This window comes from Zalophus californianus, chromosome 10 (assembly GCF_009762305.2).
Source record: "Zalophus californianus isolate mZalCal1 chromosome 10, mZalCal1.pri.v2, whole genome shotgun sequence".
Classification (NCBI taxonomy): domain Eukaryota; kingdom Metazoa; phylum Chordata; class Mammalia; order Carnivora; family Otariidae; genus Zalophus; species Zalophus californianus.
Window position 1 is genome coordinate 25367527 of NC_045604.1, and position 18971 is coordinate 25386497.

An 18971-nucleotide genomic window follows, 5' to 3' on the forward strand; every position below is an offset into this window, starting at 1 on the left:
AATCGCATGGCAAAGCAGGAAGAGAGGAAGAGGAAGCTGTAGAAAAATAAACATTTCCTTGCATTATACGTGGAACAGAATAGCATTTGTGGCGTGCTAAGATCTATAGTATCTCCGCCCCCCGCCCCAGCTCTGTTTTCCTCTTGTGTAGACACAGATTCTTTCCTTACCTGATGAGAGTCCAGGGTGCATCCTGTGGAAAAACAGGAGCAAGATATAGAAGGTGAAAGCCAAGCAACCAAAGATCACGCCACAGACCAGGAAACTATAGCTGCCCTGAGCCTGGAATATCTGCCAAAGGGGAAAACAGACACAGGCCATCAAAATCTCACATGAAGGTGTGTGTTGCAGGAAGCAGGTTTCTCAGTCGGGTTGCGGCCCGTCACACCGATAGGCAGGATCATGGGTAGCAGGGCCATCTTGGCCTTGCTTCCAGGTTATGTTTCTGGAGGAGGCAGAACTCCTGCTCTGAGGCAGGGGGTTGGACCCCAGGACCCCAGCAGCCCCTGCTAGCTCTTGTCTGGAACCTTCTGAAAATCTCCATATCTTCCTCAAAACTCTGAGCATACTGTTTCTATACCCACAAGGCCTAACCAGAACTTTGCAAAGGATTTTATATATATCCTTTTATCATGGAAAATGAAAGTATAGGCCAAGGTGGCTTACGGAACCCCCATGGACCCATCACCTGACTTTAACAATTAGCACCAACTTCCTCTGTACCCCTCCCCCCCCCCACTCCTTCCCTGCACTAGATCACACAGAAGCAAACCCCAGACATCACGTCATTTCGATGCAGCCCTTCCCCCTCCGGGCAGGGCACCAAAAGAGGGAAGGCGGGTTGTGATTAGGGGCATGCCGGAGATTGAGAGACCTAGGTTTGAATGTCCTGTCACTTATTAGAAGTAGGACTGACTGAGGGCAAGTTGCTAATTTATCTGACTTTTAATATCCCCCTTTGTAAAAAGGGGATTGACAATATATGCCTTAGAGTCAATAAAAAGCAAATGTATTTTTTTTTTTTTTTCCTGGTGAACAGATGAGACATGGGTCTATCTGAAGAGAAGTGGGAGGGCTGGCCCTTGATCGGGGCAGGACTTGGGCAGGACGGCTGGGCCCCGTGGACGGTGGCCAAAAGCTAGGAGAGGCGGGGTGGGGATGGGAGGTTGAGAAGGGGTGGGAAATGAACTCCGGACTCCGCTCAATCCCATCCCAGGCTCTGGGAGCTAACGGACATTCCCGCGGGGCCCTGCTGGCCCCGCTCCCAGACAGGCCTTGTGTTTGCGTTGGACTGTACCATACATCCCTTCACATCTCCAAGTCCCACATTCAGAAGCTCAGCTTTCAAAGCTGACTCAGAAGCAGAAAGAGGTAACAGACCAAGGGGGCCCTGCTCCTGGGCGGGACCCTCAGGGAAGGGAGAGTGTGGGTTCAGAAGGCAGCTGGCTGTATCTTCCCCCCTGCTCTGAGGGGTGCTCCCCAAATGCTGGCCCCTTCCCCTAGAGTTTCCCCACATACCGAACCAACCAGCATCTGGAGGACCATCTCGCCAATTCCTGCCCCTGTCACCAGCACCGTGGTCGCACAGCCTAACCCAAAGAGAAGGATTTGGGTTAGTAGATGCAAGTTAAGGAGACAGAAGTCAGCTGGTATCACCCCAGTTATTTCTGGGAAGACTCTGGAAAAAGGTATGATGGCCTAAGAGGACTATTTCGAATTCCTTAGATTTCTCAGACTCTAGTCCTTAACTTTGCTTTGGGAATGCTTAGGTTCTGCTGTCACTATGTTTGCACTGTTCTAGAACCTTCAAGTACTCAGGGTTGTCTTCAGAGTGGATTTGAAGTTACTCAGCCTGGCATTAGGAAGAGTCCTTCCCAATCTGACTGCCACCTGCGTTTCTAGAAAGCTGTGCCGGCCTGGTCTGGGACTGGCCCGGCGCCTCACTGCCCCGCCGCACCTCTGCTCACTCCGGCAACGTGGCACAGACCTTCCGAGTCCACACTTCCGAGTCAGACTCGGGTCCCGGGCCCAGCAGTGTCAGCTACTGGCCGTGTGTCCTTAGGCCCCTTCCTCCCCTTCTCTAGGCCTCAGTTTCCTTCTGTAAAATGGACACGAACACCTTCTCCACGGAGTTGCCCCGTGGGAAGTCTGATGCAGTACAGGGAAGTGCTTAGCCTCGTGCAGGCGCACAGTGAACCCTCGAAACCCCACCAGCTGTCTGCCTCACCCCTTCAATGCTGCCTTCAGGATAAAGTCCCCAGGCTTTCCTGGGGTTTGCAGGGCCCTTTATAACCCTTCCCTGCAGAGAGCTCAGACGCCTCTCACCCCTGCTCACAATCTACCCTCCATGCCCTCCAGCCAGGAGAAAGCACCCTGCTTCCTGCCCCTGCACACTCCGGCTCAAGCCGGGTTCGGACGCCTGTGTTCACCGCCTCCTGAGCGTGCCTCCCCCGTCCTCTGCATCTGCCACGCTCCTGTTCATCTTCTAAGTTCCTCCTTTAGACCTCCTCCAGTAATCGCCCCCAGGCTCTAAACCTGCATTAGTTGCTCTTCGCCTGTTTCCGTCGGCCCCTCCGCCTTTCTCCAGGTCCCCCACTTCTGTCTGCAGGGCAGCCTTCTCCGCAGGGCTACACGCCCACGAGACAGGACTGGGCCTTGAATTTTAGCTCAGTGGCCAACATATGGTAGGTGCTTAGTGTTTTTTGAATAAAGCAGAGATCAGGGGCGCCTGGGTGGCTCAGTAGCTAAGCGTCTGCCTTCGGCTCAGGTCATGATCCCAGGGTCCTGGGATCGAGCCCCGCATCGGGCTCCCTGCTTGGTGGGAGGCCTGCTTCTCCCTCTCCCACTCCCCCTGCTTATGTTCCCTCTCTCGCTGTGTCTCTCTCTGTCAAATATATAAATAAAATCTTAAAAAAAAAAAAAAAAGCAGAGATCATCATTGCCGACTACGGACTTCAAGATGTTCTTTTTGGACTGGCTTACATTTCTATCCCTCTCTGCCTTTGCTGTCACAGTGTTCACAGCCAGCGCCCCACCCTTCCCTGGAATGCCTTTCCTTTTTCCTTCTGCCTTTCCAAAACCTGGGCCAGCTCCTATCCCATCAACTCCGTGAAGCTACGTGTTGGATTCAACATTGGTCACTCCCTTCTCTGAATTCCAGTAGCACCGATGTCTATTCCACTCATTCATTCAAAAACCCTCCACTACTTTCTGTGCGTCAGGTACTGAGCTGAACACCGAGAGTATTCTGATGACTAGAGCTAACATATAGATTGAGCTGTGAGGCTAAAGTCAAGTGTTCTACATTTCCTCCAATGCACAAACAATGCTACAGGTAGGTGTGCGCATCCCCATTTTGTAGATGAGAAAACCGAGGCTCAGAAAGGGGAAGAAAAGGGAATCGTACAAGGTCACAAAGCCCGAAAGTGTGCAGGCAGGACTGACTTTCTGGTGCCCTCAATGGAGCACGTCGAGGAGAGGACACAGATAACATAGGTACAGAAGCCTTGAGGCAGGTACAAAGGGGAGGGGTACAGCTTTCCAGGGGCGTCAGAGAAGCTTCCAGAAGGGGTGGAGAGGGAGGGGCGGAGTAGAGTGGACACTCCAGGCAGAGAATAGCGGGTCATTCACCATGGCTAGCAGGCCCTGAGTGGCAGTGTGGTGAGAGGAGGTGCGAGAAAGGAAGAGAGCCCCACAGGAAGTCACGAAGGCTGTGACCGGCTCTGTGTCTCACGCGGCCCCCTCTGCAGCAGTGTGCGGGACGGCCTCCCAAGCGGCCCCACCCTGGCTGCACTGCAGAGCCCCCAGTGGCCCCGGTCCCGTTCCATTGGACGCGTGCAAACCAAGCCCAGGCCTTGGGGTTTGTTAAAAGCGCCCCGGGCGACTGTAATGTGGGAGCAGCATTGAGAACCGCGGAGGGAGGCAAATGTGGAGGGGACAGGCCAAGACCTGCCAAAGCAGGGATAGAGGTGATCAGAAACTGGGAAAAGCTGGGCACCTTGAAGTATTCCAAGCAGGCAAGTGATGGGAAAGGCCTGAACTAAGGCAGGGGTGGCGAGAGAGAGGAGGATGGATTTGAGGGATCATTTGCAGGCAGAAGCAACCAATACGAATTATTATTATTGTTGTTATTACACTCTAACATTTGGCTTAGTTCATTCATTAATTTCTTTTTAAAGTAGGCTCTACGCCCAAGGCGGGGCTGGAACTCACGACCCCGAGGTCAGGAGTTGCACGTTCTACGGGCGGAGCCAGCCAGGAGCTCCTATACTGTAATACTGGTGGACCACTTAGAACTCTGGGATCTTCCGTGTGACATGGGACGCCAACGTTATTTCACTGCTTCACTTACTCACTTGGGGTTTGGAGATCATCCTTAGATTTCAAGGATCCAGGCCTCCTGCCTCTCGTTACTGTGGTTTTAGCTCTAATGGCTTGGGCCACCCCCGTGCCTCCTACACCCATTTCCCCCACTCCTCCCCTAAAGAAATCACTCCTCTTCATTGCTGGTTTTCTGACACCCTAGGGCACTCTAGTGACTTCTAAGGGTAATGTTAAATGTTCAAAACGTAATTATTTTTAATTAACTCATTTTAAAAAAGGATCTTTGCTATAGAAAGGGAGGGAGATTAGTGGAGAGAATTTGAGGTTTCTGACATCAAAGAACCCCATCGTCACAACCCCAAATCGTGTGGAGCCGCTGTTCTATTCCTCTAGGCTTCCAAAAACATCCACAGGCGCAGCAAAGCAAGGAGGTACTATTACTGATAAGGAATCAACCCCTTTCCTAGGCCATCCCTTTCCTGTGCCACTTTGCTGGTCTTTGGACTTGGAATTTCCAGTACAGCGTGATACACCAAATGCCAGCGCTGGGTCAGGGGACGTTACCACGGGAGAAGAAAACAGGAAAGAGAAGCTTACTGCTTCTCAGGGGCCTGCAATCACGTGACACAGGTATAAAGCTGAATGGGGAAAGCCACGTGGGTCAGAAGAGGCCTACCTGTGAAGCGGTTCCCAGCAGAGTCAGGAGGGGAGCGTGCATTTCTGGGAGGTGGCAGGGCAGTGATGGAGCTGGAATATACCACAGGAAGACCGGGGCAGGGGCGGGGGAGGGGGGGGAAGGGCGTGGCACCCAGCCAGGGGGGACGCTTGTGGCTCTGTGCCCCCTCACACCCACCTTTGTACTGCAGAATGTCCTCCGTGTAGGCTAGCATGCTGGGGAAGGTGCTGCTGAGGAACAGGCCCAGGCTGGCTGTCCCCACGAACAGGAAGGCGACGTTGTAGGAGAAAACGAGAAGTACCAGGAACGTCATCACCACGCCGACCTTTAACAGCAGAAATGGAGGCTACTAGCAATTGGGAAAAGCTGGGCCTCAGGCTCCTGACTTGGAAGGGTCCACTCTGACCCCAAAACGGCGCTGTGTGACCAGGACGCCTCCCTGTGGACTATGTGGGGACTGCATCTTCCCCAGCCTTGTCTCTGCGGAGGAAGCCCCGGGAATGGAAGACTGCGGACGGGGGTGGGCAGGAGCCGCCCAGACAGCCAGGCAGATGGCCTTCCGGCCACACTTAAGAAGCGCTTGGCCAGGCAGTGCTGCCTGTTCCCAAGGTCTTGTCTGTGAGCTCGGGGAATCCCAGCCAAGCCATCAGCTCTCTGCCCTCCACTCCTCATGAAGACGATCTGCTTTGCTTGCCCTAAAAGCCATGAGTTGGCAGAGGAAGTCCAGGGTAGCAGGAGAGGCCTCCAGGGCTGGGGGGTGGTGGTGGCGGTGGGTGGCGGGGTCCCCACCCTCTGGGCATGCAGGCGGACCTCCCAGGGAGAGGGTCGGTGGCTGGGGCAGTCTGGCACCCCCCAGCTTCAGCTCAGACTCCAACCTGTGAGCAGATGCCAACCTGTGGTTAGAGGCCCCCAGGATGGACTCAGGGGTCAGAGATCTTTCTAGTTCAGGAAGGGTCTCTGTCACATGGGCATATTTTTGTTAAATCACGCTTTTCCTAAATTCCTTAAAAATGTTTTTATGTCAGCATTGAATACCTTTTATGCAAAACGCCACTGGGAAGAAACTCAGGCAGCTGGGGTCTGGAGGCAAAAGACCCAGGTGTAAGTACCAAGTCTGGGGCTTTGAAGTCCTTGATCTCTCTGATTCGAGCCCCCGAGTCTGCAAAATGGGTTACCAAAGCTACCCTGGAGAGTGGTGGAGAAATGATAGCAACGCAGGGGCCCTTAAACTTTGACTCTTTAGACAACGATCAGTCCTAGTGTTTGTGTGTTTTGAGCTTTCCTTAATGTCTGCAGACATAAGGATCTTCCACAGAAAACCAGGGCTTTCAGGTAAAAATCTCCTGGGTGAGTACCTCTTTCTAAAAAGAAAAAGATAAAATTCTAGAGCAGAGAGCTAGAAGGTGTGAAAGAAACCACATCCAGGGGTGCCTGGGTGGCTCAGTCGTTAAACATCTGCCTTCGGCTCAGGTCATGATCTCAGGGTCCTGGGATCGAGCCCCCCGCATTGGTCTCCCTGCTCCACAGGAAGCCTGCTTCTCCCTCTCCCACTCCCCCTGCTTGTGTTCCCTCTCTCACTGTGTCTCTGTCAAATAAATAAATAAAATCTTAAAAAAAAAAAAAAAGAAAGAAACCGCATCCAGCCCCACCCGCACCCTGGCCGATTGACAGATGAACGGAGCCCACGCAGAGGGAGGAGGGAAGGGACAGTCACCCTCCCCAGCAGATCCCAGGGACCTGCTCCAGCTGGAGGAACGAAGCCAGGGATTGCAACCCATGAGCTCCCTACCCTTCACCTTTCTTTACCAGTCCCTCAATCTCTGCTGCGAAATCTCTCCGTCTCAGACTGAGACTCAGAGGCCTTGTCAGCAAAGAGTTGCTGCCCTAGAGGGGGGCCACGGCAAATGGCGGCTGAAGGGGACACACGCTCTTCCCAATGGAGAAGCAAAGCAAAAGACTTCTCTCATGCAGTAAAAATGCGAAAGCAGTAGACACATTTAAGCTTCCAAATGTAATGTATTTCTTTGGCAAAGAAAATGGCCCCATAGCTTCACTGCTCTTTCTTCCTCCTCTGCTTAATCTTCAAATGTTGGCATGGCCCCAGCCCCTCCTGGCTCTTCTTTGTCTGCATTCCCTGTTGGTCCAGCGCCATGCTTTCAAATATCTCTATGCCCAGCCTCTTAAATCCCAGCCACGACCTGTGTCCGGAGCTCCAGACTTGCATGTAATACTGCCCCTTTGATAGGTGACTGGCTAACCGACACGGTGGTCCAAACAGAACTTGGCCTTTCCTCCCCCAAAATGACTCCCCTGCCCATCAGTGAATGGCATCCCCATCCACCCAGCGGACAGGCCCTGTAACTAAGGTAGTCCTTGATTCCTTATTCCCTCCCCTCCCACATTCAGGCCAAGGGCAAGTCCCATCAACTCCACCCAAAAAATGTTGTAGACTCTTGTACTTCTCCAGACCCATCCTGACCACCCTCATCTACGTCTTGTGCCTGGACTGCAAGAGGGGGCTCCTCTTCGTCTTCCTGCAGCCCCTCCTAGATCGACTCTCCCCCAGGACAGGGGAGTGTGCTTTTGAAATACAAAGCAGATCATGTCCATTCTCTGCTTAACACCTTCTGAAGGCCTGCCTTTCTCCCGCTTTGAATAAAACCCCAAACCTGGCGTACAAGACCTTGCAGGGTCTAGCCCCCATGTCTGCTGCCCCAACCTGTCTTCTTTGCTCCCCGTCGCTGACCTGGCGCACTGTGCTCCCACCCAGTTAACTCCCCCTGCGGGCCTTTCAACCAGCGGTGCCCTCTGCCCAGACCACCTCCGCCACTCATGGCACTGGAATCTTCTTGAGAGTCAGCTCCCAACTGATATGCCTGGGGCGGGACCAGGGCTTTGAAGATACTGCTCTGCTCCCCTCCTGCCGCCTGGCCACCCCATTTTCAAACCAGACATTTGCAGGCAAGCCATGAAGAGTCACCCTGAAAATCTCCAGACTTGGGGGAATTTGAAAAATACCTCGCTTCTTTTAGCCTGGGTGACAGAAGACTGAGCATGCCCAGGGCCAACTGCAACTCCACCAAGAAGCCCTCCTCCCACTCGGCCTGCTTCCCACCTGCCACCCAACCTCATCTTGACCCTCCCCTGCCCATCTTCTTCCCTAGCTGGTTGTGAGCTCAGAGGCAGAGACTCCCCCTGCGGCTCCCCACAGGCCCTGCATGAACTGCATATTCATTCACCAGGAAGTGGTTGTGGAGACCCAGGAGAACAGAGAGCAAGGTGACTGTTAATTTAAACATGAGAGGACCTCTCGGAAGAAGTCACAGTGACTATGGGACAGTCACTGGGCAGGTGCAGCACCAGGGAACTCACTCAGGGCTGTTGAACGGTAATCCTGATGGGGTGCCCCCCAAAGGCAGCTGAAAAGCCCTGAAAACGATCCAGACGCCAAGGCTCCTCTCTGCACCCCGAGTCAGAATCTCTGGGAGAGGGGCCTGGGAATCTGTATTTTCCGAAAGCTTCGCTAATGTATTTGGCAGTGTCTAGGATAGTGTTTTCCCAGACTTGCTTGATGACATGAACCCCCTGGGGTGTTGGTTAAATATATAGATTGCTAGGTTCCCTCCCCTGGACATTCTGGTTCATGAAGTCTGGGCTGGGCCCAGGAATCTGAGTTTCTTTTTAAAAACAAGCAGTCCAGGTACAATTTTTATCATCAGTGCCTAAATCATGTGGGGGCTTCAGCGCTCTTCTCCCCCCAGACACAGAGTCCCACTCCACCATCCTCTGTCTAAGCAGCTGGCCTTAGGTCCCTCAGAGGCTGGCTGGCCACCAGCAGCGCACGTACCCTGACTCTTCTCCACCCCAGGACTTGGGGAGTCTGCTCCTTCCCTGGGGCACCACCTTGGCCCCCTCTTCACAGCTTCACACTCCCTTCTCCACCGCTCTCCATCCCCATTCCCATCCTGGGGCCTTCCTCTCTGACAATGGGATCTGCCCGGACCCCGCACACAGACAGAACTCTCTCCCACTCAGAAATATTTGCAATGGTCACACCTCCACTTCTCATCTGCCTCTCCCTCTTGAGTTTGGCCTCTACACATACTATCTCCCAACTACAGTGAACCGAAATTTCTTTCCTAAAAGTCATCGACCAGCACAAGGCCAAGTATAAAGTCCTTTCTTGGAGCTCATGGTCTCTGATCTCTGTAGCCCCAGCATTATTTCCTGACCCCCTTTCCGCAGGAAACTCAACCCAAGGAAGTACTTTTTGACAGTGGATTGGGCTACCAGGAGAGGGAGTGAGTTCCCCATCACTGCAGGTATTTAAGCAGACTGTGGACTCCCTGGAGGAGACGTTTAGAGCGGCGATTGGAGCCCTGGAGGGAGGCTGGGCTAGATGAACTTACAGGAATCTGTAATCTAGACCCTTTGTCTTAGATGGTGACATTGACACACATCAGGTCGAAGGTCTGACCCTGCTGCTTGGGCCTTCCAGGCAGGCTGGTTCCCTGAGTGCCATCCTCCATTAAAAAAGTCTGGCTACTAAGAGTCATCTGGGAGAGTTTCCAAATGCAGATTCTGAGGCTCCAGCCCTGAGATGGTGATTCTGAAGGCCAGGGGATCCCTGGCCTCCGCCGGCCATGGGGCTCTGACCAGCTGGGCGTCAAGGTGACACAGGAGGACCAAGGCCAGCACCTGCTTCACTTGTACTCTTGGCAGGTTGTGCACTGGGATCTGTTCCACTCACAGCAATAACCACCTCCTACAGCCCCTTTCTTTTATGGGTACGAAATCAGAGGCCCCGAGAGGAAAAGGGTGGGCTCCCCCTTCTAGATTTCCATCCCTTCCTCACCAGCATCTCTCGCTTCTGCTCCCCTCCCTCTACAACGTTCCCACCCTGTTGGCAGAGTCCAGTCCCGAGCAAATGTCCTGGGGCAGTGGTAGGGTGAGGATTGAATAGTCCTCCTGTGCTTCCAAGAATAGAAAGGAGACCACTTACCACATTGATGAAAACCATGGTGGCTGGCTTCACTTTGGAGGAGATGGGAATGGAGATGAGCCGACCCAGGGTGATGAAGCCCCAGAAGAGGCTGGGGAGGTAACCAGCCACCTTGTGCCCCACAGAGAGTGGTTTCTCCACTGCATAGCTGTACACAAAGGCTGAATACTCCCCCTGTGGAGAGACAGGCCCTGCTGAGCACATCTGCAGGGCAGCTGGACCCTCAGAAAAGGAAACCCAGGTTGGGGGCAGGGGTGCTGAGGGCCGAGGAAGGACTGGTCCTGCTCCGAGAGGCTCAATAAAAGGGGGGGCTTGGAGCCAGGATCACACGACACCTGCAGGCCCGAGCTGAGGATAGGACCCATGGTGCACAGCTTATAGACTGCACCTGCCCAGAGGTGCAGGCCTAGGGATGCGGTGGCGGGCTGGGGGGAGAAGGGGTGTCTCTGGGTCTCCACAGGGCGTCCCGAGAGGTCTGGGCATACAGGCACTGCTCCCCATCCCTCAGCCAGAGCAGACTTCCACCACGTGTCTTATTTATGAGGATTCCACAGAAGGTTTATTATCGAAGGAAGTGTACTACAGCTGAAAAAAAGGGGCGTAAGAGTGTCTCATTTGACAGATGAGGGGGGCAGCGAGAAGTGAGCTGCCTGAGGCCACACGGAGAGTTGGAAGTCAGCCAGGGCTAGCACGAGTATTTTCCACTGGGTCATCTGTTTCTTAGGGCCTTCTCTTTGGAGAGTCCCTGATATGGCCACCAATTACTCAATTAGCCATTCAAAAGGATCCTGACGTAATCCTAAGAGACTTCTGGGAAAAGACACTAACTAGTGTAACAGAGCTCACTAGTAGAATACAGAGCTGGGCCCAGGTCCGGCCTGTAGTTTATTTACAACATGGCTCGAGAAGCCTGGGTTTGGAATGTGTTCCAGGAAGCGGAGTGCCCTCGGGTTTACATGGCAGGACCTCTACCTTGAGGAATAGGGCCCTGCCCCTTTACTTATTTATTTTTTAAAAAGATTTATTTATTTGAGAGAGAGTGTGTGCACAAGCGGTGGGAAGGGGGAGGGCCAGAGGGAGAGGGAGAAGCAGGTTCCCCACTGAGCTGGGAGGCCGACGGAGGGCTCGAACCCAGGACCCCAGGATCGTGACCTGAGCCGAAAGCAGACACTTCACCAACTGAGCCAGCCAGGTGCCCCTGGGCTCTGCCCCTTTCAAAAAAAAAATGTGGGTAGCCCGCCCTTGGTAACAAACCAGAGAAGCCGCTAGCCACAGAGTTAAGGAAAAGAAAGACAATGGGCTGGGACAGAAGACCCTAGTTCCAAGGGGCTGTGAACAACTCTGCAGTCTCCCCCAGGACTTTTATTTAGCGTAAATGTTTGAATCGACTGTACTAAGGTGAGGTCTCTAGGAAACTTGGATGCCTCACTCTTTCTCTTGCTACTCCCAGCTGGAGTCTCAGGGGAGGAGGGCAGGCTCACCGTCATCCCGTCCGTCATGAACAGGACCAGGGCCGCTGTGATGTGGATGGCGAAGAACGAATAAGGGGCCCCTTTGAAGTTCCTCCTCTGGCAGCAGCTGAACAGGTCCTCGTGGCCTGGATGAGACACAAGGGCAGGGGTGAGTCTCAGCTTCTGCTCCCTCCCCTCTGCAGGCCCAGGGGAAGCGGCTGGCAGGTAGAGAGCCTGGCAGAATGGGGGCCACGTACTGCCTCCCACCTTCTATTAGCTTCCAACCACCTGTTAGGGACAGCCCCTGTCCATCTCAGTCCCGGTGGAAGCAAGACTCTGAGAGATCCAGTAACTTGGCCCAGGTCACACAGGCTGGCTCAGGCAGAACGGAGGCTGGAGCCAAAAGCCTGCCTTCCCCATGCTTTCAGCCAGGTCGCTCCAGCCCTTGCCCCGTGAGACTATCAGTGCCCATGGCTTCTTTCCAGACACGATTGCCTGGGATCTACGATCACCCTCCAGTGGAAGGGGTCACCAGGGAAGCCTCGGTGTGGGGCCGTGGGCGGGAAAGTTCATTAGGGCCCCCACCTGGGTGTGGCTGAAACTTTGGGGGCAGGGAGGAGGCATCTTCCTTCTCAGGAGGTTGTGTCTCCAGGGCGAGCTCATCTGCAGACAGGAGCAGGGGTCTCCTCTGAGGACAGCAGGCCAGCAGCCGCTCTTTGGACAGCAGAAACAGCACGGCCATGGGCACCGGGAGCTGCGGGGCGGGCAGAGGGTCAGGAGAGCCCTGTTGCCATCAGGCTGGCCCCTTCCCGTGCCTGGCCCACTGCACACACCTCCACACGGTCGAACGGCGTGTCCGCCCAGTCCTGATGGAAGGCAGCTCTTTTCCAAAGGTGTCCACCTAAGGGCTGTCCCTGGCTAATGCCGCCAGGTGTATTGACCCAGGGCTGACTGGTTTAATTGCGGCCCAACCTTAACCACATCCGTTTTCCTAAAGACAGCTCCTTGTCACATGCAAAACTTGGACTCACACCAGGCCTCTGGTACAGGAGAGGTGCCAGAGATAAACTCCTTTCTAAGATCCTTATCCTGAAGGTGCCCCCACACTCCTTCATGCTGCTAGATCACATGACACTTTACAACAGTTTGCTTTTGTTGATTATCCCCATTTTCCAGATGGGGCAACTGAGGCTCAAAGTTACCACTTAGTCATAACCCGTTACAACGGGGAGAGCCCACTGTAAGGTAGAGAGCCTTACAATGGGTCTGTAAGCTACAGACCCAGAGACCGTTGGTGCCTGGTCACAGGGCTGACGTGCGGCAGAGCTGGACTGGAGTCGGGACGCCCTGACTCAGTCCGGGGCCAACGCCCCCTCAGGGCTTGTCTGGGTGCTGTTATACCCGAGGAGGTACAGAGCCTGTCCTCAGGCCTTGTGTCCAAACCGGAAAGCTGAGACATGCGCTGCTTTTGACTGAAAGATGTGTGCTCTGAGCAACACACACACACAAGCCAGTGTGCCCTGCCCTACTATTTACACTAAGCCGCTCGGGTTTCATGAGCCCCCAGAGCGATGAGAAATGTCTCCTGCCTTTGCGGTTGCCTAGAGAAGCCTCTGCTGCCTCCCTCAGGTGCCTGGCCTGCATCTAACCACCCTCGCTGCCAGGAAGCTCTTCATCAAGCCCGACCTCTGCCCTTCCTGCCACAACTTCATCCCGGTTCCTTTCACTCAGGAAAGAGAGGAAGCCCGGGGAGCTGCGGAGGCTCCCCACAAGCCCCCGGGCCCCTCCGGCCTGACAGGCGAGGCCACTGTGGACGTGGGAGGCAGCAGGGCCCGTGCGGCACTGAGGTGGGGGGGTCTCCCCATCCCTGGGGGCAGGCTGGCGCAGCGGGGCATTTTCCCGGGGGTCCCCCACCCCAAAACATCGACCTGGTGCTGACACCTCCCTGCGGGCACCTTGGGAGCCTCCCTCCCCACTCGAAGATGCGTCCAGGTCAGACACGCCTGGGCAGCACCGCACAGCAGGCCCGAGTGGGAGGAGACGACTTCCCCCTCGGCCCTCAGGAGTCCGGGTCTGACGGGGGAGACCAGCCCTCCCTCCAGTCTGATGGGGGAAACAGGAAACCCTCACGCAGAGGCCTGCCTCGGCAGAGTGCCTGAGTGAAGGCCAAGGGGAAACAGCTGTAAAGAGCCTGGTCACTGCAAGCGGGGCTTTCCAGGGAGGCGGGTGGTGGCAAGGACTTCCAGGGGGATTGGCTGCTGTGGCCCGGTTAGAACACACCCTGCCTTTGTAAGAAGCCCATTCAGAGGAGGCAAGCTCCACCTTCAAAGTCAGAGAGTGCTGGGTGGGCTGTGCGTGTGTGTGGTTGCTTGCGTGTGGGTGTGTGTACACGCGTACCCACAAGCATGCACAGCCCCATTCTCTTCTGTGGTGGACTGTTTATCTTCAGAAACAAACCAGTATAAAAAGTCCGGACGTCCTGCAGCAAACAAAGTGCCTCCAGTCTGCACCTCGTGGGGCAAGAGAAAACAGACCTCCGCTTAAACTGGACCTTCCGGCTTCCCGGTCCCAGCGTCTCAGCTTCGACATTGTATGGACGGTGCTCCTGCCCCTCACAGGTCCCCCCTTGGCAGCCACAGGCCCAAAGCTGTGTTGTTTCCAAAGCAATGATCGGCAGGGGCAGCAAATGGAAAGAGCAAGAGAGGGGCGTGGGGTTTTGAGAGCCCCGAGGGAAGACTCTGGTACACGGAAAGTTAGAGAAGAAAGGAAAAATGAGCACTGACTCTGGGGCAGCAGGAAGGGGGTCTGTGCGGGGAGTCAGGGTTCCAGCCTGGCCAGTGTCTTCCTAGACACTTCTCAGGCCCTTGAGCCAGGGACGGTATGCCACCCCCCACCCCCGCTCTGCTGCTCCGTGGGACCCCGCTCAGTGTGATATGCACCGCATCGCTTTGAGGCCCAACAGCAGCTGGGTGCCTGAACCCAGCCTGCCTGCCTCTGGAGGGGTGACAAGTCTGCCCGGAGCCGACAGAGGCCCTAAGTCGTGACACACCATCTGATGTCTCCACCCCACCGCCAGGCAAATGGTCCCGGGGAACACCGGGTCCACGTCCCCAGCCCAGGCTGTGCTGGTGTTCCTGACAGTGCTTCCCAAGCTGGAGAAGGGGCAGGGATGTCTCCCCACCTGTGCCTCGGGCCCCAGCCTGGCCTCCTGGGGGGAGGAAGGGGCACCTGTCTAGGGTTGCAGAGCACCAGAGGTTTTCAGCCAGAGACAGAGTCAGGCTGACAGGGGCGGATGGCGGCTGGAGTGCCGAGCGGCCTCACGGTCGCAGTGAGTGGTCTCTCCACTCTGCTCCGTGGCAGCCTCGGTGGGGGCAGGGTCCCTCAGAGGTTGTCTTGCCCGTGCCCTGGCCTCCACAGGAGCCCACCTCACAGCAGGGCACAGGGGAATCCCACCGGCGATTAAGGGCCCCAGGGAAGAGCCTGACAAGTCCTGCAGGGTTCTGTCCCAGGATCTGCTTCATCTGGCTTTGGAGGAAAAGAGCTGGTTTCCCATGGAGCCTCAGATGGCTTGAAAGTGGACGCTGATTCCATTGTGCTAAACCTGCTCGCGGCTTTATCTCCCTTGAGATCACCATCATGGATTGTCACAACCGAGGACCTTCGAGTCGATCTCCTGTGACCCCCCCCTTCGCATTCAGTGTTCCCACTCCCTTGCCTTCCCGAGGGCGCACTTCAGGCCAGCACATTGCTCCGAATCAGAAGACTCCACCCTGGGAGCTGGTATGGGCTGGCAGGTGTGGTTGCCCACTTGTCCCCACCCAGCCCTGCCCTCGTCACACTCACATTGATCAGGGCCATGATCCAGAAGGCATACGACACACGGGTCCCTGTTCCATCCTGTGGAGGCAACCTGGAGAGCGACTGGTTGGACCACCGCCATGCCTCAGCATGGTGCTGGCCCAGGACCCGGGACGCATGGAAGAGGTGACTGCCGGCGGTGCTGTTGGCCGTGCCATTGGCAGGCAAGCAGTTGGCCTCAGACAGGAAGGGGTCGGCAATCAGGGGGCTCAGCAGGGCACCGAAGCCCACAAAGAAATGGAGAACCTGGGGAGCGAGGAGAAGCGGTATGGGTGTGTGTGTGGGGGAGGGGATGGCTCGGGCTTCCTACTCCGTCCCCCACTCTGTGTCCCATCTGGGGGGCCCCTGCCTGGCCCTAGAGTGGGGAGCAATAGGGAAGCAGGAGAGGTGAGGAGAGAAGTTCCTCTCAACTACCTTCTTGGCCTGAGATAACTTGGGGCTTGATAAAGGGAAGGGCTAGACAAGAAGAGAAATACAGAGAGGGGGAAGGAGGCCAGAAAACAGCAAGCCCTCCCATCCTGCCATCACGGGCACTCTCAGTTTACAAAGACACCTAGCCCCAGGGAGGGGACCGGGAGAGGAGGCCAGGACCCACGGAGCTCCCCGTGGCCTCCCACCACCCAGCCCCATGCCCGCGTGTGGGCTCACCTGGAGGAAGATGGCCGAGTCCTTCTGGTAGATCCTCACCAGCTGCATGTTGGCCACGGTGTCGATGCAGCCCATGGCTAGGCCCGCCAGCGCCATGACAGAGGCCAGCACCTTCACGTCTCGACATAAGGGGATGACAGCAAACACCAGGGAGATGGCCAGGGAGGACGTGAAGAGGGCCCATAGTGACTGGGCCAGGCTGCAACAGCAGAGGGCTGAGGTCAGCGGAGGGGCCTGTGGCCTTCAAATACAGAGCCCTCCCTGTTCTCCCCTTGCTGGGCAGCCTCGGGGAAGCCTCTGGTAGAAGCGGGGAGGGGGCTGCGGAAGGAGCCCTGTCATTAGCTAGGGGCTTGCCAGCGAGATGTTTCTTGTGCCCCCGGTCTTCTCAGGTAGCAATCCCTACGTCACGGCGCGGCTGTAAGAACTCAGGAGACTGTGTGAGGTGGCACACAATATGCACTAAACAGAGGGTAACTGCTACTGTTTAACCTACAAGCAATTTTAAATTGTTTACTTAGAGGGGCGCCTGGCTGGCTCAGTCGGTAGAGTCATGTGACTCTTGATCTTGGGGTTGTGAGTTCGAGCCCCACGCTGGGCGGAAAGGTGACTTAAAAATAAAATCTTGAAAATAATAAATAAATTGTTCACTTGTAAACTATTGTATACAAAGATATTTCTGTCCGTCTCATGGATGTGTGAGGGTCATCTGCTTTGAGCATCTCCAGGCTACTGTGTCATCTGCGTGCAACTGTGGAGATGGGACCCGGGGTGGAACCCGAACCCCTCCCCTCACCAACTGGGCTGCAATGTGCTCTCCCCACACAGGAATGGCAAAACGGCCAGACCCTTCGCAGGTGCCAACTAAGCCACCTGAACCAAAGCCCACAGCCAAGGTATTTGGGTAATTTAGCACCCTCCCCAACCCTGCCCCCCCCCCCGCCCCCAGCCCTTGGGCAGAGATCTTGGCTCTGCAAGTTTCTGGAAGGGAGGCCCTGTGGTTGTCCCCAGTGAGGGGTGTCTGGGAGGTGACCTTCCTGCAGAGGAGTTCAAAACAGGCAGGCTGAGGGCCTGTTCGCTGTGAGTGAGTGAGTGAGTGAGTGAGTGAGTGAGTGAATGGAACATCTAGGGCTCTGTCAAGGTCTTGTTGGGACACCCTACCTAATAAACAGACTCTGAGAAAGGATGCCTTGTGTTTTCTGGAACCACTCTGAAAGGCTAATGTGGGTGAAGGACACTGGGTAGCAAGAAGGTTCTGGGGATGCCTGGCTGGCTCAGTTGGCAGAACATACTACTCTTGATCTCAGAGTTGTGAGTTCAAGCACCACATTGGGCATGAAGCTTACTTAAAAAAAAGGTTCTGGAAGAGAGAGTTTATAAAGGAAATTTATCAGATTATGAAAAGTTGTTCTGGCAGCTAGACCTGGTGAGGTGGCAAGGGTGTGTGGCAAGAAGACCTGAGTTTCCGGCACATTAAGGAAAAGAGGGAGGCCCCCAGGAGAGCTCTCAGCTACGTCTTTCCCCAGAAGGTCTTGCTTCTGACCCCTGTGGCTCTCTGCTTCTCCTTTTGGCCCATCTTTGATTAAATCCTTATTCAGAAGGCCTCTGCTGATAGCAATAGTTCGTTATTTTCTCTTTTCTTGCTTCCAGGCTGATCTGCTGGGGAGATCACTGATCACGACCCCTGCCTGTTCCCAACTCTGTGTGAGCAGGGAGTGGGGACTCCCTCCACCCTTCACCCTGGCCACTAGGAGGAGGACAGGGAGGATGGTGTCACAGGGAGACCTGTTCAGGTCTCTCCCAGCCCCCGTTCCCCCTGGCACCCTTGCTCTGTGGGACCCCAGAACTGACAGCCTGGGCGGCCCACTGAGCTTCATGCATTTCTGCCTCCTGCAACCTGGCCTCGAGTCTCCTGTTGCTCCCTGGCATCTGGCACAGAGGGGATGCCCATATCTCCACGGGTGATGAAAATGGCAGGCTTCTCATGACTGCTTGCTCTCTCTTCCCCTTTCCTTTGCCTGCACAAGATGGACTAGGCAGCCTCCTGGCAGGCCTGACTTCAGGGATAGCAAGAGGGTCCTCTCTCACCCCCTCAACTGTTCTCCCCATTGAGCTGGCGCATGGGATGGGGTGACCTTTCCACCACCTGGCTCACCACTCTGCGGTAAAGCGTGGATGCCCCAAGTCAAGTGCTCAGACTCTCTTGAAGAGTTAACACATTATCATCGTTGCCCTGAAAAACCTGCAGGGCCATCTGGGTGGCTCAGTTGGTTAAGTGTCTGCCTTCAGCTCAGGCCCTGATCTCAGAGTCCTGGGATCGAGAGCCCTCTTCAGGCTCAGTGAAGAGTCTGTTGTTCCCCCGTCTCCCTCTGCCCCCCCTACCATGCTCTTGCTCTCAAAAACAAAAACAAAAACAAAACACCAGCCCTTAGCAAAGTCCTGAGGGAAAGGGACCTGGATCAGCAAGTAAGAACGGGAAGGAGAGCTGTGAGAAAGGAAAATGCATACTAACATTTGTTTACAGGCCCAAGGTGGTAGGCTTTGCGACTGTGCCTGTTGGACCCACAAGTAAACTAAGGCTGAGAAAGACTAAGAAAGTAGCTGACATTCTGGACTCAAACAAACCCAGGTCTTCGTCTTGATAATCCCTAGGCCATGCTGCTTTTCCCTGGAGGAAAGAGAGATGGGGGGGGGGGGGGGCGGGGAGGGAGGGAGTGTGTGTGTGTGTGTGTGTGTGTGTGTGTGTGTGAGAAAGGGTCATGTGGTGCTGGGCCACAGACCCCCGCCAGGCTGGGGAGGGGGGCGGCCAGGAGGGAGCAGGAGACCAGAGTCTGCAGAGCCTGGAACGGCAGGCTTGGGAAGCAGCGGTGAACAGCTGCGGTGGCTGGAACATGAGCCCCCAAGGGTCCCTCTGCGGGTGTTCCGGCAGCTGCAAACCCTTCCTCTGCTAACTGCTGGCTCCGAGACCAGCTTCCCAAGGCGTCTGCGGCAGCCTGTTCACTGCGGGCGCTTGCCT

General features: G+C 55.4%; 1 protein-coding gene across 3 annotated transcripts in view; it reads right to left on the bottom strand.

Annotated features, from left to right (window-relative positions):
- Window positions 1–18971, bottom strand: part of MFSD4A (major facilitator superfamily domain containing 4A) — a 29483-nt gene that overhangs the window by 3205 nt on the left and 7307 nt on the right. Inside the window, exons 2-9 of one of the 3 annotated variants that reach the window (XM_027611688.1) lie at window positions 15959–16157; window positions 15296–15556; window positions 12038–12206; window positions 11483–11598; window positions 10002–10175; window positions 5177–5324; window positions 1519–1589; window positions 171–193 (exon numbers count right to left, since the gene is read on the bottom strand). In XM_027611688.1, the coding sequence (XP_027467489.1) occupies window positions 171–193; window positions 1519–1589; window positions 5177–5324; window positions 10002–10175; window positions 11483–11598; window positions 12038–12206; window positions 15296–15556; window positions 15959–16157 (1161 nt within the window). Of the gene's footprint in view, window positions 1–170; window positions 292–1518; window positions 1590–5176; window positions 5325–10001; window positions 10176–11482; window positions 11599–12037; window positions 12207–15295; window positions 15557–15958; window positions 16158–18971 lie in introns of all 3 variants that reach the window. The other 2 variants (XM_027611689.2, XM_027611690.1) reach the window with 2 other exon arrangements.